Here is a 16994-nt window from a genome sequence, read left to right as displayed (position 1 = left end):
GAAATACACAAGATTCCAGAGTTAAAAGGAGATAGCAACTTTCAGTTGTGTCAAAGTCAATCTCAATTGATCATTCATTTGGGTCACTTAAAACGGCTGTCACCTGACCCATCAAACCCCAAAATGAGCATTGCATAGCATCATAGCAACAGGGCTTGAGTGAACGTAGTCTCTTTAATAACAGAGATCAAGGGACACAGCCTGCCTTCCTTTACCAGAACTTGAGCTGATACTGTTGGATGTTTGTATCAAACATGTGAGAATTGACATTGCCTTCAGTTGGAGGTCAGACTCACCAGCTGTTGTTGCAGTTGTTCGATCATCTGATCCTTCCTCTTCATTTCTTCCTGTAGCCCTTGGATCTCGCCAAGTAGCTCATCAGTCTGGTCATGAAGACAAAATAAAAACAGGCCATTAGGGTAGAGAGATTAAACAAAAGTACAGACTTACTAAGAGAGTTGACAGGAATTCAGGGTAGCAGGAAGTCTACCAAAATAAGAAAAGATAGTTGGAATGCTTTGATTTCCAGTCAATTATTGGGATGCTGGGCTCAATGATGATACAAAGAAAGACAGCAACAGATGTCCAATGCTTCCAGTGAACTTGTCTCCTTTGATCTAACATCCTAACCAAGATGATGCTTGGATGGTGTTGTCTTGTCCTTCCTAGGCAGAATAGAGATCTATTCTGATCAGATGAGCCCTACATCAGAAATAAATCCATTGTACACAGCCTTGTAACAGAAAAATATCCATCAGGCTTGGCCTCCCTTCTGGTGAAAAAATATTGAGGGATGTCCCATTTAAGGGTCTGAGCATTACATAGACATTTAATGGGGTATAAATGGAATTTATGTTTCCATTTTTGAGGAATCCAGAAGAAACAGTCACCAACATAAAATGGTCATTAATAAATCCAAATTAGATTCCTCAGAGAATGGTTAGAATGTGAAGCTCCATACCAGGTAGAGTAGTTGATGTGGATAGCACTAAATGTATTTAAGGAGAAGCTGGGAAATACAAAAAAACAGGAAATGCCGATGAAATCAGGTGTGGTCAGGTCATAAACACCAGTATGGACCAATTGAGGCAAATGGTCTGCTTCTGTATTATAAATACTCTGTAACAGGAGCCCATTATATATATATATATATACATATCTATATATACCCATCATACCAATGAACCATCAACTTGCAATAAATATGTCACCAAAAGGCTGGATTTAAATCTATTGTAATATAAACTCTAAGGAACTGGTAAGAGTGAAGTATGAAGATTAGTCAATGGAGGAAGGCACTGAGAGGGAGAGAATATGAAGAAAGAAAGAAAGAAAGAAATCTCAATTAAATGGAAATCAATGGGAAACTAAAGCAAACAAATTAACCCAAACAGTCATTACCATTAGAAAGATACCTGACTGAAATCGAATAATACAAAAATAAAATATCTTGTCAACCTCATAAATTAATGTTAGTCATCAACTGTATAAAACAGAGTGTTAATTTCAGTTATTTACTTCCTAAGTTCCCACATTACTCATTTTAGCTGTTATCTTCCTTTGCTGGGGGTCTAATCCCTGTCCAGGAAATTTACATTTTCAAAACCTCTGTCATCTTTTGTACTGTATTTTTAACACAGCTTATTTTACCTGTGGAAAGGATCAATTCTTTATTCTATCGATATTATCTGCTTCTCCAGTGAACAGGCTAGCACCTCTGGATTTGATTTCTTTGGTGTAGTTGTAGAAATCATAGCTCATTCGTAGCTCACTGCAGTGTAATTTTATGCTGCAGAGATTCAGATATATGTTGTATGTGAAATATGGCTGCCATTTCCTGGCCTTGCTCATAACATGAATACTCCAACTCTGAATGAGCTGTGCCAACAGATTCCAGCACACTTCTGGTCTCCCACATTCTCCATAAAGTGAGGTCATTCAAACTTCAGCTGCCTAAGTCTCAATGGCAGGTCCCAATCCCCTACAACCCCCTGTGCTCACACACTGATGTTGGTTTCTGGTTGAACAACACTTTTATTTTAAAATTCTCAGCCTTGTCTTCAAATCCTATCATTGCTTAGCCCTTTTGATTTGCATAATCTCCTCCGACCTAATGACTCCCTGGAGTATCTGTGCTTCTCAAGTAGTCGCCTCTTGTGCACCCTCGGTTCAGTTGCTTCACCATTGGTGGTTGTACCTTCAGTTATCTCAGCACAAGCTCTGCAATTCCCTTCCAACACCTCTCAGCCTCACAGTCGTCCTTTATGACAATTCTTGAATCAAGTTCTTTGATATGTTAACCATCTGATCTAATATTATGTTAAATAACTCAGTGTTATACTTAGTTTATGATATTTCTGTGGCACCTTGGAACATGACATTAAAAATGTTATACAAATATAAATTGAGTTATTTGTAAAAGTGTTGTTTTCAAACAGAAACATAGGTTCATGATCAACAGAGTGTAGTCTTCCTCACATTATATATTTTACTGTGCTCAAGCTATGGGCACATAGTCTTGCAAGCTTGAGGCACAGAGAAAGAACAACTCCTCTACCTCCTACCCCACTCCACTAAAGCTGATGACTAATCCTTACTGGAACCAATAGCATAGGTGTCGTTGATAGAAGGATCCATAAATGTTCAGGATGCCTCACAGTGGTGGCCAAAGCTGTTTAATGGCCAGATCTGCAGTTGACCAACATACAAAACCATGACTGACTACTTCATTGTAATTTACAGAACATAATTGTCTGGCTAGTTATTAATAACCACTGAAAAAGGTAATTATGCCAAAATGATCAAAACTGAGAGTCTACCATGACCAGAGGCAAAGTCTATAAATTATAACTAATGTAACTAAGCTATGATTTGGAGGAGCTGGTGTTGGGACTGGGGTGGACAAAGTTAAAACTCTCACAACACCAGGTTGCAGTCCAACAGGTTTATTTGGAGGCACCAGTTTTCGAAGGGCTGCTTCTTCATCAGGCGGTGGCTCAACGACCTGATGAAGGAGCAGCACTCTGAAAGCTAATGTCGCCAAATAAACCTGTTGGACTACAACTTGGTGTTGTGTGATTTGTAACTAAGCTAAACAATCTTAAACTTGTCTCCTCAACACCTCTTGACGTCTAATAAACACAGCAAGGTACCTTTGCAATTGCCAGTATAAATAAACATTTCAATGCAGGACTGCAACATTAAATTAAGGAAAGCTCCTCACAACCAAATAATTTTAGAAGAAAAACAGAACAACTTTAAGCTCCTATTCATTGGGTTGCAGAAATAAAACTGCCAGTCATCCTGAAGAAATAGTTTCTCATTCATGTTTAATTTCCTCCTGGAGGCCCAATGTCACTTGTATTCTTTTAATAAAATACTGTTCTATGCTACGTATCATTTAGACAGTACTTTTTTTTAAAGGAAGCAATGGGACTGCATTGTGATGATAAAACAGCAAGCTGCCCCAGGCAGTGCATAAGATAGCCATGTTAATCAAATTCTCAGGAGTCGAAAAAAAAAGTTAGAAAGAAACTTTTTAAAAATAAACCTTAAAAATACTTGACAAGTTTTGGATTCTGAATGCTTTTAGATCACTGGAAAAGAATGCATGGGCTTTTGTTTACTGTTCATATGGGATGTGGTATTTGTTATCCTGAATTGTTGTTCAACTGATTTGTTTTCCAGCCATTTCAGAGTCAGACATGGTACTGAGGGTCTGGAGTTACACACAAGCCAAACGAGGTAAGGGATGCCAGATTTGGAAATATTACACTAAGTTCCCTCTCCCAAATCATTAATTTGAATCGTTAATGGCTGGGGTCTCAGCACTGATCTCTGCGGCACCCCACTAATCACTGCCTGCCATTCAGAAAAAGACTCGTTCATAATCTCCTCTCCGCTAACCTGTTTTATATCCATCTCAGTACACTACCACTATTCTCATGTGCCTTGTGGTATCATCATTAAACTATTAATCTAGAGACTTCAAGTAGCGCTCTAGGGACATGGGCTTGAATCCTACCATGACAGATGGTGGAATTTAAATTCAATGAAACTCTGGAATTTGGAATCTAATGATGACCATGAAGCTTTGTCAATTGGTGGAGAAAACCATCTGGTTCATTTATTTTCTTTAGGGAAGGGAACTGCAGTCTTTACCTGGTCAGATCTATATATAATTCCACCTGCATCAATGTAATCAACCCTTAACTGCCTTTTGTGCATTTAGGGATGGACAATAAATACTGTCACCAGTCAATACATTGGTTTTAATTTTCCAAACCTTCCTAGGTTTGGGCAAGGTCTCATTTGCAGATACTTATTCAGAAAGCAAAGGAGACAGACAGCAGGAAAGTACAGGCCAGTTAGTTGAACATTTGACATAGGGAAAATGCAAGAAGCTATGATTAAAGAAGTAATAGCAGGGCACTTTAATCAGCTAAACATAATTAGGAAAAGTGAACGTCATGTTTAACCAATCTATTACAGTTCTTTCAGAAAGTACATGTGTTGTAGCCAGAGGAGATCAGGTGGATGTACTGTACTTTGATTTTCAGAGGCATCTGATAAAGTGCCACATCAAATGCTACTGTAGAAAATGAAATCTCGTGGTTTTGGTGTGGCAGATTGACATGAGTGGAAGGTTGGCTGGTTAATAGGAAGCAGAGAGTAAGTGTAAATGGGTCTTTTTCAGGCTGGCAGAAAGAAATGAATGGTGTGCCACAGAGATCTGGAACCTCAATTGCTCACAATTTATTTAAATGACTTGGATGAAGGGACAGAAGTGTTGGCTGCCAAATGTGCTGATGGCACAGATAGGTAGGAAGCAAGTTGTAAAGGGGACATAATGAGGTTATAGAAAGATATGGATAGGTTAAGCGAGTGTGCAAGTGAAGCATAATATGGGAAAATGTGAAGCTGTGCATTTTGGCAAAAAAGATTTGGAATTCTTATGCACAAATTGCCACAACTCAGTCCTCATTTGATCCACCATCATTGGCTAAAAAACAGCATACTGGAGTTTAAATGGATGAAAAAAGATCACCCACATGAAACGGTTCAGACAGAATTGTTGTTAGAGAGAAAAATGATGTTCTAAAAAGATAGTTTGGGCTGGAATAAAATCGAGATACCGGAGTTGAAATGTGAATATTGTCCTCTCTTTACCCATTCTCCAGTTATCCTATCAGCAGTTTCACTAACTAAAATATTACCTAATTTAACTGAGTATTTTGGAATAATTAACACCAATTCCCTTTAGCATTTTTTGATTAGATTAGATTAGATCACTTACAGTGTGGAAACAGGCCCTTCGGCCCAAGTCCACACCGACTCTCTGAAGAGCAACCCACACAGACCCATTCCCCGACTTTTACCCCTTCACCTAACACTATGGGCAATTTAGCATGGCCAATTCACCTAACCTGCACATCTTTGGACTGTGGGAGGAAACTGGAGCACCCAGAGGAAACCCACGCAGACACAGGGAGAATGTGCAAACTCCACACAGACAGTTGCCCGAGGCAGGAATTGAACCCGGGTCTCTGGTGCTGTGAGGCAGCAGTGCTAACCACATTTTAAAATGTACTTTTTTTAAAAAAATGACTTTATTCTTCACCCCCAATCCTATCCCCAGTTTTCAATTCCAGGGTTTACGCTCAGTAATCATTTAAGTAATAAATTCTACTGTGCTGCTCTCTCGGTTAACTATTTTATTGTACATTAAAATGCAATTTAAGAAAAGAACTTAACATGGTGACGTATTTATTTATGTATTTCATTTAAAATTTAACTTTCATGCTGAAACCAGACACAAACAAATGTTTCCAGAACACTTGCTAGTTTATACTTCCTTAAAAAGGACAATAATTTACAATGGAATCAGAAATGCTAGTGCATGAATTAAGACAAAAAATGGTATATGTTTGAAATTGGAAATCAAAATTATTTATAATACAATGCTTTAAATTCTTCTGTGTTTACATATGCAATACTTAAACTACGCTGGTCAGCAATGCTTAGTAGCTTCTTCTACCAAATTATTAGAAATACATTCAACTAATTTAGCACCAATATGCACTGCTTAGCACAAATAAAATGCCATTTTTCCAGCAAATATTGCACATGAACATTAAACATTGTGATGGCAAGGTGTTTTTTAATGCGCTCGTGGGATGTGGGTGTTACTGGCTGGGCCAGCAATTATCACCCGTTCCTAGTGGTCCTTGAGAAAGTGGTGGTGAATGCTTTCTTGAACTGCTACTGTAGGTTGACCATAACTGCCATAAGGGAGGGAATTCCAGGATTTTGACCAAGTGACAGTGAAAGAACAGCGATATATTTTCAAGCCAGGATAGTGAGTGGCTTGAAGGGGACTTGCAGGTGGTGGCGTTCCCAGGTACCTACTGCCCTTGTCGTCTAGATGGAAGTGGTCACGGTTTTGGAATGTGCTGTTGAGGATCTCTGGTGAATTTCTGGAGCACATCTTGTAGGTAGTATATACTGCTGCTACTGAGCGTCAGTGGTGGAGGGACAGAATGCTTGTGAATGTGGTGCCAAATGTGATTGCTTTATCCTGGATGGTATCAAGCTTCTTAAATGTTGTTGGACCTACACCCATCGAAGTGGGGAGTATTCCATCATACTCCTGAAATGTGGCTTGTAGGTGATGGACAGGCTTTGGGGAGTCAGGTGGTCAGTTGCTTGCTGCACTATTACTATCCTCTGACCTGCTCCTATAGCCACAGTATTTGATTCCCTCCCTTATGGTATTGTGGGTCTATCTACAGCAGATAGGCTATGGCAATTGAAGAAGGCAGGTTACCATCACCTTCTCAAGGGTAACTAGGCATGGGCAATACCTGCTGCATCAGTCTGTGACATCTATGTTCCATGTGTGAATAAAACAAAATGGTAGGGTGCAAGTTTGCTGAGGAGGAGGCTCCTATCTTGATTGTCCAGCTAGGAAAATACTTTCCCAAATATAGCCTGGAAATGTCCAAACTGAACTAACTCCAAAGAGACCAGTTTCCTGTCACCAAGTCACCCATTATTTACACGTGCATTGTACCTGATATTGGTCCAGCTCCCTCAGAGTCAACAGAACCTCTGATACTCCTGATGATTTTTTTTTTCTTGATCAAACAGTGAAGGGGATACTTCCCTTTTTTTTTGTTTGTTTTTTTTTTACCCCCCACACTCCTGCCTAACTGCGGTAGTGCTTATTTTTTCCCCATCACCCATGGTGTGTGTGTGCAGGTGCGAGACACAGTGAAAGACACAAAGTGCACGAATCTTTATTCAATTTCCACCACCAGGAAGATAGGAAAAACGCCCCAGTGGCCAGTGACAAGCACTGCCCTTCAAACCAAAGGGCACTGCTGTATGATCAGTTACTCCTGATGATCTCTGTCAGCCAGGGCTCCCTAATTGGCCCAGATTAACAGCTTCAATCAGGAAACAATCAGGCCTTGTTCCAATCATTACACAAACCAGTAAACAGTTCAAGAGAATCACTGGTAGATTGCAATGAATCATCTACTGGTTCTTCTGTAGAATGTAATATCAAGAGGAAATCATCTCCAACCACCATTCTGTGTATAATTTAGATTGGGTAAAAACAATGACTGCAGATGCTGGAAACCAGATTCTGGATTAGTGGTGCTGGAAGAGCACAGCAGTTCAGGCAGCATCCAAGGAGCAGCGAAATCCTAATGAAGAGCTTTTGCCCGAAACTTTGATTTCGCTGCTCCTTGGATGCTGCCTGAACTGCTGTGCTCTTCCAGCACCACTAATCCAGAGTATAATTTAGATTATCTGGCCATTCCGGTCACATTGGATTATGTATAAAAGGCAATTTATATTAATAGCCAAGTATTTGGTTATTACTCGCTTTCAAAATGCAAGGATTGTGTTATTCGAAAGGCAAGAGAGTGTTCAGTTTCTAGTCCATATCGAGCATGTTATGGGGTGTGGCTTGTAATTATTTGGTAACACACCTATGGGAGGAAGATACTTGCTATGAGAAGCAACTTGCTCAACTCTCACATTGCACAGTGTCTTTCAGAGTGCCATTGTTTGACATCAGATATATCCTCAGTAGAGTAATGTACAGTTTGGATGCTGGGATATAAAGTTTTATAAATTGCCATCTCCCTCCAGAACAGAACATAACAAGTAATGTGTGAAATATTCATTTACATTTCCCTGTGAGGGATCCTCATGGAACTCAATCATGACTTTGTAATTATGAAATAATCCTCACTAATGAAACATAAATATACCCAAGTTCATCATTAATATTCTCTGCAACTGTGGACATGCTACAATCAAAGACTGATTTTTACTTACAATTTAGTTACCAAACTTCTCATAGTCTTTGAAACAAAATAAACGATGAGGCAAATCACTCTCATCAGATTAGGAAATCATATCACCAATCCGTTATATCAGCAACAAGACATATTCCTTCCTCAAAACTAATGCTGGCCCAAATATTACCCCTAAAAATAGTCTACTCAATGCTTCTGAAACAATGGATGATATATGAAAATAGAAAACCTAGATCTCCCTGAACCTTAGTTGATTCTGACACTGTCAGCACAATTGCCACTTAATGGATGCTTAAAGGGCTGTGACACGTTACTCTGTTGTACACACCAGACCGAAAGACAGCGGTTTCAAGATTTCCACTTTCTCTTCTGTGTGAATCTTTTCACGACCATTGTGTTGGCATTACTTCTTGTGCATCATGCAGAAAAGTCTTTGCAATTGGATCAACCTTCATTGTAATCACATCATATCAATTCTAACTGAGGAAGCCCCAGAGTCACTCTACAGATATCCATGTCTGCACTTTGGATGTAGTGGATGGCATATGTTCACCCACAGAATATTAGCAAATTCCTAAGAGCATAAGTGAAATGATTCATTTCAGGTTAATGGATGTCTCACATTTTATTCTTATTCATGTTTGCTTATTACTGCAGAAAGTACCGTGGCTGCAGCACAATTACATCGCCCAGTGCTCCACAAATATAAAACCCTGCATTAATCCTCACACTGCAGAATAACCAGCAATCTATACAGTGGGAAACAAGTAGTCCAACTGTTTGAAACTGCAATCTTCATATTCCAAAAGAAAACAACTGCCTGAAGCACGCAAACATTGAACCAGAACGGCAGATATTATATTCTGCTATTATCTTCCACCCTCATAAATCTGAGTTCATTCTGCTGGTATTCTAACATTCACTCACCACTCCGACCCACACACTTGCTGAATTAAATTAATTCCTGGATGTGCAAAGTGCTGATTTAAAAATTCACATGCTTGTTTTCAAATTCCTTCATGGCCTTGCTCCTCCTATGTTCTGTAAACTCCTGCAGGTTACTCTTCAAATTCTGGTCTGTTGTGCTTTTCCAATTTTAACGAGGCCACTATTAGCATGAGAAATTCTCTGCCCAATCCTCTTTACCTCCCAAAGCTGTCTTCTCTCCTTAAAAGATATCACTTAGATTCATGCAATTTTACAGTATAGGGGGCCATTCAACCCCTCATGTCTGTACTATCTCCCAAAAGAACTATCCAGCTAGTCCAATTCTCCAGCTCTTAAATTCAGCACATCCATGTATATATCCAGCTCTCTTTTGAAACCTCCTATAAAATCCGCCGCCACCACCCTTCCAGGCAATGCATTCCAAATCCTAACAATTCTGAGTAAAGATGTTTCTCACCTCACTCCTAGCAGTTTTGCTGACAATCTTGAAATTGTGACCCTTAGTTACTGACAAACCAACAGTTGGATACAGAGAATCCTTCTTTACCTTGTCAAAATTGTTCAATGTTTTGAACACCTCACTAAGCTTACCTCAATATTCTCTGTTCCAAGCAGAATAAGCCTTGTGTCTAAAATCAATCATTCCTAGTTTCATTCTAGTATATCGTTGAAGTCTCTGCAGGGCTTTAACATCTTTCTTTAAATAAGGTGCAAAGAACTGAACACAATATCCAAATGTGGCTTAATCAATGATTTTTGGAAGAGCAGCATCACTTCCTCACTTTTATACGCAATGCTTCTATTTATAAACCAGAGGATCCTACAACAACTGTTTCAACTTTCCTGGCCACCTTCAGAGAATCATGCACATAAACCCCGGAGGTGCTTCTGTTGCTGTACTCCCCATAAAGTTATATATTGAGCCTGTATTGTCTCTCCATGTTTTTTGTACCAAAATGCATTACCTCAGCTTTCTCTGCATTCAAAATCTGCCATTTGGCCAAATGTCAATGTCCCTCTGAACTCACTCAGCATCATCCTCACAACTCACTGTTTTGCCTAGCTTAGTATCACCTACAAATTTCAAGATTCTGCCCTCAACACCCATCTCCAAATCATTTATATAATTCAGAAAAAGCAAGGGTCCCAACACAATTTCTGGGGAACACCACTTTCAACTCGTCTCCAATCTGAGAAATGCCCACTTATACCTACCCTCTGTTGCTTAACTTCTAAACCATGCTGCCATAGACCTCTCAAACTCCAACATTTCAAATTTGCTAACCAACCTGCTGTATGGCACTATATCCAATGCTTTCAGAAAGTCCAAATACACAACATCCACAGCATTACCCTCATCCGCTGCCTGTACCACCTCGTCAAAGATCTGACATGACCTGCCACTGACAAAACTATTGACTGTCTAGCATTTATTTAGTTTTCTTGAAGTGTTTATCTTAGCCCATGTGATGGCCTCTATCAATTTCCCCACTACTGATGACAAGCTGACAGGTCTGTAGTTTCCTGATTTATCCTTTGGCCCTTTCTTAAACAACAGAATCACATGGGCAATTGTCGAGTTCTCTGGAATTAATCCTGCATTCAGACAGCCTGGAAAATTTCTGTTAACGACCTAGCAATGTGTTCCCTTACCTTTCTCAGCAATCTAGGATGGATGTCATCTGGGCCTGGTAACTTCTCTGCCTGAAATGCTGCTAGCCTTTTTCGCACTCCTTTTACAACTATCACCATATTGGCTAGTTGCTCAACACTCATATTTTCAACTGGGCCATTGGCACCATTTTCTAATTTGGTAAAGACAGAAGCAAAGTGTTCATTTTGTACCTTTGCTTCAGTGAGCAGCTTACCCTGCTCGTTCTTTTTGGGCCTCAGTTAACCAAACTTCGCCATGTGTCCTAATATTTCGTTATGTAGCTCAGTGTCAAATTTTGTTTAACAATGAGCACTCCTGAAACACCTTGGGAGGTGGGGCTGTATGAAAAGCATTATAAAAATGGAAGTTGCTCCTGTTGCCACTTGATCCTTGCCTGTACTGGTGCGCGTGTTTCAGAAGATAACTGCTGAAAAGCAAGATGGTGGGGTCATTAAAAATGTTTTAGGGAAATAATAGAAAACTTGCATTTATGGACCAGGTGAATAAGGTGTATAATGGAAACTGACCCTTGGCTGGAAAAAATTTGTAATCAATATTGCATATCGGCTGGAAGGTTAAGCAATGGGGACTGCACTCTGGTTGGAAAGGCTGTGTAATGGAGATTGTGTACTGCCTGGAGATACTGAGTATTGGACACTCCATCCTGGGGGACAATACTGGATATTAGAGCCTGTGTTTTGGCTGGGTTATGGGCAACTTAGGAGAGTATTAGTCATGCACTGCAGATATTTTTAACTCTCATTTGTACTGGCTTTAAAAATCAGGACTATTTGATCTGATCTTGCCCAATTTTCTATGTTCATTCCATGTATGTGGAGCAATGACGCAGTAATGGTGCTGGGATCTCAGTTCCTGCTGCTATGGATTTTAGAAATTACACTAAATTACTCTCGCCACTTCTGTCTCAATACATTGAGCAATGAGACTTTGCAACACAAACTAGGATGGGATATCAAGCACATTATTGTTTGAAGTCAGATTGCTTCAGAGAAGGGAAAAATTGGTTGTTCATTAACTGTACAAATGAAATTCCTTTTCAATCTCACCAGATTACATATTTTCTTATATACATGCTATATCTTTGTTCTGGATCCTTTAAATCCCAGTGAAAGTCAGCAACTTTTAATGTGCATACCTTAATAAGCTAATTATAAAAGATCTGCCTTACTACCCTTCTCATTGCCACAGCCTTCCCCAAGGTCTTTTTGTGAGCAGCATTAAAAATTTAAAGCTGCAGTTTCTACTTAAGTTTTATTTTCAGTCTCCAGTATCAATAATATGTGAAATATTTATCATTGCTGCACTGTAGTGATTCCTGTGTGAATTCTCCTCACTGCCTACATGGAATTAACAGCAGCTTGTTATCTGCTTTGTGAACAGCTGCTGATTATGTCAGTACAGCACAGCTCCTGGTGAAGATATATATATATATGTTTTTCTGCTTCCCACACATTCACACTATGATAGTCCCACAATACACAGTTTGCTGGTAACTAGAATGGATCACCATTGTTATTCCTGGCATGCACTGCTACACAACCTATAATAGTCCATTTCTCTGATGCCACACTGGTGAAGAAGTTAGCAGGAATTCTGTGTGCCCATGCATAGAATGCTGTGTAAAAAATATTGTCTGTTAATTTCCAGACATACTCAAATTGGAAGAGCTGGAGAAAAGAGATTCCGAGAAATGATATGGTGCAGAAGGAGGCCATTCAGCCCAACATGTCTACACTGGCTCTTTAAATGAGCATCATTACCTAGTGCCAGTCTTCTCCCTTTTTTCCCATACCCTTGCACATTATTTATATAAAAACACAATCATTCAAATAGACTTTGCAGGTTCAAATATGTAGTAAAATGTTGAACAATTTCTAGATGGAAAGCGAGTTTCAAATTGATTAGAAAAATATATCTGATTTCATTCTCCATCCCAATGCTGAGTGTCACCATTCAGAAATTCAGCTCAATTAAGTAATCAGCTTATTCCAGATGGGATACTTCATAATGTGAACTTTGGAAGTGTCAAAAAGATGTATTCTCAGGATGCAGTTGTCCTGTTGGCATGATGTGAGAAAGGATTCTGGAATAGCTTGCAAGCGGGTTTGAGATTCTGAAGCTCTTTTTGGGTCATTAGTACGTGCACATTGGTGATGTGAGACTGAAAACAACATTGTGTTGAGCAACCTACAGTTATCATACCTTGGACAGTACGTTCAACAGATGCCTTCCTATACAATGGAATTCCTGAGTCTGAGAGTTATATTGCAGTGCACAATCTGAACTTGAGGCTTACTTTTCTTAGTTAGATAGGCTCAGGAGTTTAATCTCAAATGTTGTGCTGAAATAATACAGACAATAGGACAGGCGAACAAAATAGAAAATAACAAATTTGAAAAGAGAAAATCAGAGATTTATTTTCCTAATCAATGAGGAAGAAGCAAAGTAACTTATAACTCTACACAGTTATAAATATAAATATATACTTGCCAACTCAAGGAGTGGAGCAGAAAATAATTTTCCATTAAAAGAAATTGAGGAATGACTACTTGTGGCTGTCTCAGTCTAAACTAGTTGGCCACAGTAATAGCCTCATGCTGAACTAATTGTACACTTTAGGTATGATTTATAATGAATCAATACTACCTTGATGGAAATGTCATAGAAAGTTTATGACACTTCATAGGAGTTACATTCAGGCAGTAGAGTTTTAGGTGGTGGAGTCAGAAGGAAGTAGATCTGTAATGGAGGAATGCTGATAATATTTATGACACTTTGCAAGTTTGGTATTTAATCTACATCAGTAGCGCCTACATTATCAGATGCAGGTATAAATCAAAGTATTTCAGACAACCACTTGAATATGAGCATATTACCTGCCAATGGCTGAATAAGCTTTACTAGCGAAAGGAATGTCAATTCACATGAAGTTTGTTGTTGTGGGTCCCTACCCTGCCTTACCATAGCTGGCAAACTATAAGGCTGCACAAACTCAATACCAGTGACTTTTTCAAACCTGTATAGCCTTGGACCACTACAGGCTGGACAACCCGCACTTCATCAGGATGAAGGGCTTACGCTCGAAACATCGATTCTCCTGCTCCTCAGATGCTGCCTGACTGGCTGTGCTTTTCCAGCACCACACTGTTGCTGGCATCCCAGATGGATCATGGATAATTATACTTGAAGTCAGAGTGTCTCTTAATAGCTTCCTGCAGAACTTATATAGAGGTACCAGAGAAGGTCCAAAGCAGACTTGTAGCAAAACGCTGAGTTATTAGCTAGCAGCAAAGGTTGAAAAGGCTCAGGTCCTCTTCTCTAGGTAATGGAGAGGGGATGACCAATAGTGATGTTTAAAATAATGTGTGTGTTTGATTGAGTAAGTGTCGCGTAGATGTCTCCACTTGCGGTTCACCAATAAGTGCATTTGGGAATTGAGAAGACAAGAAAGTTCTTCATCAAAGAGCGGTTAAGTTGTGGAATACACTAACAAAATAGCAAATAACATCAGCATATTGAAGGCGAAACTGGATAAATACAAGGAAGAAAAGGACACAAGGGTGTCTGATTGATTAATTGATATAAAAATGAGCCAGAGGAAGCCAGAGTGAAGGACAAACATGGACTCATTAGGCCAAATCAGCTGTTTCTGTGTATTACACGTGATTATATACAAAATAATGGACTCCTTTTCCTCACTTCATATGTACATCCATGTTATCATTTTCACTCTCAGTGTAAACGTTAACATTAAAAAGGTAAAATGAGTAAGATTTACTCATATACAACAGGTCTCATGTCTACCCAAAACACTTCATTGGTCTAAATGCAGTTTATTATTTGATTGATTATATAGAGAAACTCAAACAGTATTCTTCAATATTGTCACAGCAACAGTTTCAAATGGCAAATAATCTGTGGCCCCTTTAGTGCCCCCACATTCAGTATTCATATGGTATATTTCTGACTACCCTTAATCCTACTTTAAACAAGGTCTGGTTAATTCCTTTCAGAAACTCAGTGGGTTTTCTTGTTCCTCCCATTGATAATGAATCTTGTAGCTTAAAACAAAACTCCCACATTTTCAATTTGCTTTCCTAGTCTTTAATTTACAGATGTGACTCGTTGCACAAAAGAACCTGCACACAGCAAACATTCTTGCTTGGATCCAATTCACCCAAACCCTCCATAACTTTCAATACTTTTAGCATATCCCTTTTTAAACTTTGCTCTTTTTAAGAGAAAACCCAACATAGTCAATCTTTCTTCACAAACACTGTCTGGCATCAAGTATGCAACCTTTCTCTGTATTCTTCAAAAACTAAATCTCCTTCACTGCACTACTTCCAGTAACTGAATTTTGTCTGATATCCCAACAGGAACTGAATATTCGTTCTGATATAGGGAGACAGAAGATACACTCAGTTCAGTAGATGGTATCGCCAAGACCAAATATATGATTATAGCTATCTCTGCCTAGACATTTGGTTATACTCTCTAAGCATCCCATTTTGTGTGCTATTTCTTTTAAAACAACTGCCTGGCACATTGCCCTGCTGGTTTCATGACCTGTCTGATAAACCCCCAAGATCCTTCCCCATCTCCAATATCTTAAGCATAATGCCATTTAGCACATAACCCATATCACACTTCTGCTAAATCTAATCATTTCACAGTTCCCTGTATTAAAATTCATCTGTTATTTCTGCACTAAGTGACTAAGCATTGCAAAATTATTTTAAATTTTAGCTCAGTTATAATTATTTGGCATTGCCAAACTTCCAAAGCTGCAATGTGCAAGTCTGGATTCCCTGAACTCAATTCCATCCTCAAAAGAATTTATAGATTGCAAACAAAAGTGGCTCTGGCACTGAAATGCATGGTATTATTTTAGACTATTAATCTCGAGACTCAGGTAATGTTTTGGGGACCAAGGTTGAAATCCTGCCAATGGCAGATGGTGGAGCTTGAATCCAATAAAAAAAAAACAAAATCTGGAATTAAGAGTCTAATGATGACTGTGAAATTGCCGTCAATTGTCAGGTTAATCTATCTGGCTCACTAATGTCCTTAAAGGAAGGAAAGAGCTGGACCTACCTTGCCTGACCTATATGTGACTCCAGACCCACAGATTCTTAACTGCCCTCCAAAATGGCTGAGTGAGGGCAATTAGAGACAGGCAATAAATGTTGGCTAGTCAGAGGTGCCCATATGCTTTAATATTTTTTTTAAAAAGTATTTTGCTTTTAGTATTCAAGAGATAACTGGTTTCCAACAAGCTGACTGTTAATAAACTTTTACTCACTCGCATCTATGAATCAACCATTTGCCAATTCATTTTAATACTGTACATGCCTACCTGTCCCCGAGCTTGGATCATATGTGCTGGCCAATTACAAAGGACAGTATCACATACCTTCTAAACTCCAGGTGGATAATATCCACCTTCTCTCCTTTTTTAAAGAAAGTCAATCATGTGACGAGTGTGTCAATGCTGGGCCAGCATTTAATGCCCAGCCCTGGTTGCCCTTGAACAGAACTAAAGAACAAAAGAGAAGTACAGCACAGGAACAGGTCCAAGTCAGTGCTGATCATCGTGCCCTAACTAACCTTATTCAGTCTGTATCCCCCATTCCCTCCCTAATCATGTAACCATCCAGATGCCTCTTAAACGTCGCCAATGTACCTGCTTCCCACCTCCTCTGGCAATGCCTTCCAGGCCCCTGCCACTCTCTGCATGAAAAGATACCCTCTCATATCTCCCTTAAACATTCCCTCTCTCACCTTGAACATGTGGCCTCTCGTAATTGAAGTTCCAACCCTGGGAAAAAGCCTCTGACTATCCATCCTATCTCTGCTTCTCAAAATTTTGCAGCCTTCTAGAAGGTGGTAGTAATGAGCTGCCTTCTTAAACTGCTGTAATTGATATGGTGTAGGTAGGTACGCCAATTAAATCTGATACTGACATTAAAATATTTAGTAAGTTAGTCAAACATGATGTTCCATAAAATAAACTGCAGAAATTCACTGAGGCTTCT

General features: G+C 39.3%; 1 protein-coding gene across 4 annotated transcripts in view; it reads right to left on the bottom strand.

The window, feature by feature from the left end:
* The window catches only part of ccser2a (coiled-coil serine-rich protein 2a), a 616376-nt gene that overhangs the window by 129059 nt on the left and 470323 nt on the right, over positions 1–16994 (bottom strand). For all 4 annotated transcript variants that reach the window (XM_072583583.1, XM_072583585.1, XM_072583586.1 and 1 more), the window contains one exon: positions 297–383. In XM_072583583.1, the coding sequence (XP_072439684.1) occupies positions 297–383 (87 nt within the window). The remainder of the gene's footprint in view (positions 1–296; positions 384–16994) is intronic.

This window comes from Chiloscyllium punctatum, chromosome 13 (genome assembly GCF_047496795.1).
Source record: "Chiloscyllium punctatum isolate Juve2018m chromosome 13, sChiPun1.3, whole genome shotgun sequence".
Lineage (NCBI taxonomy): Eukaryota > Metazoa > Chordata > Chondrichthyes > Orectolobiformes > Hemiscylliidae > Chiloscyllium > Chiloscyllium punctatum.
Note: the sequence above shows the minus strand (reverse complement) of the source record. Positions and strands in the feature narration are given on the sequence as shown.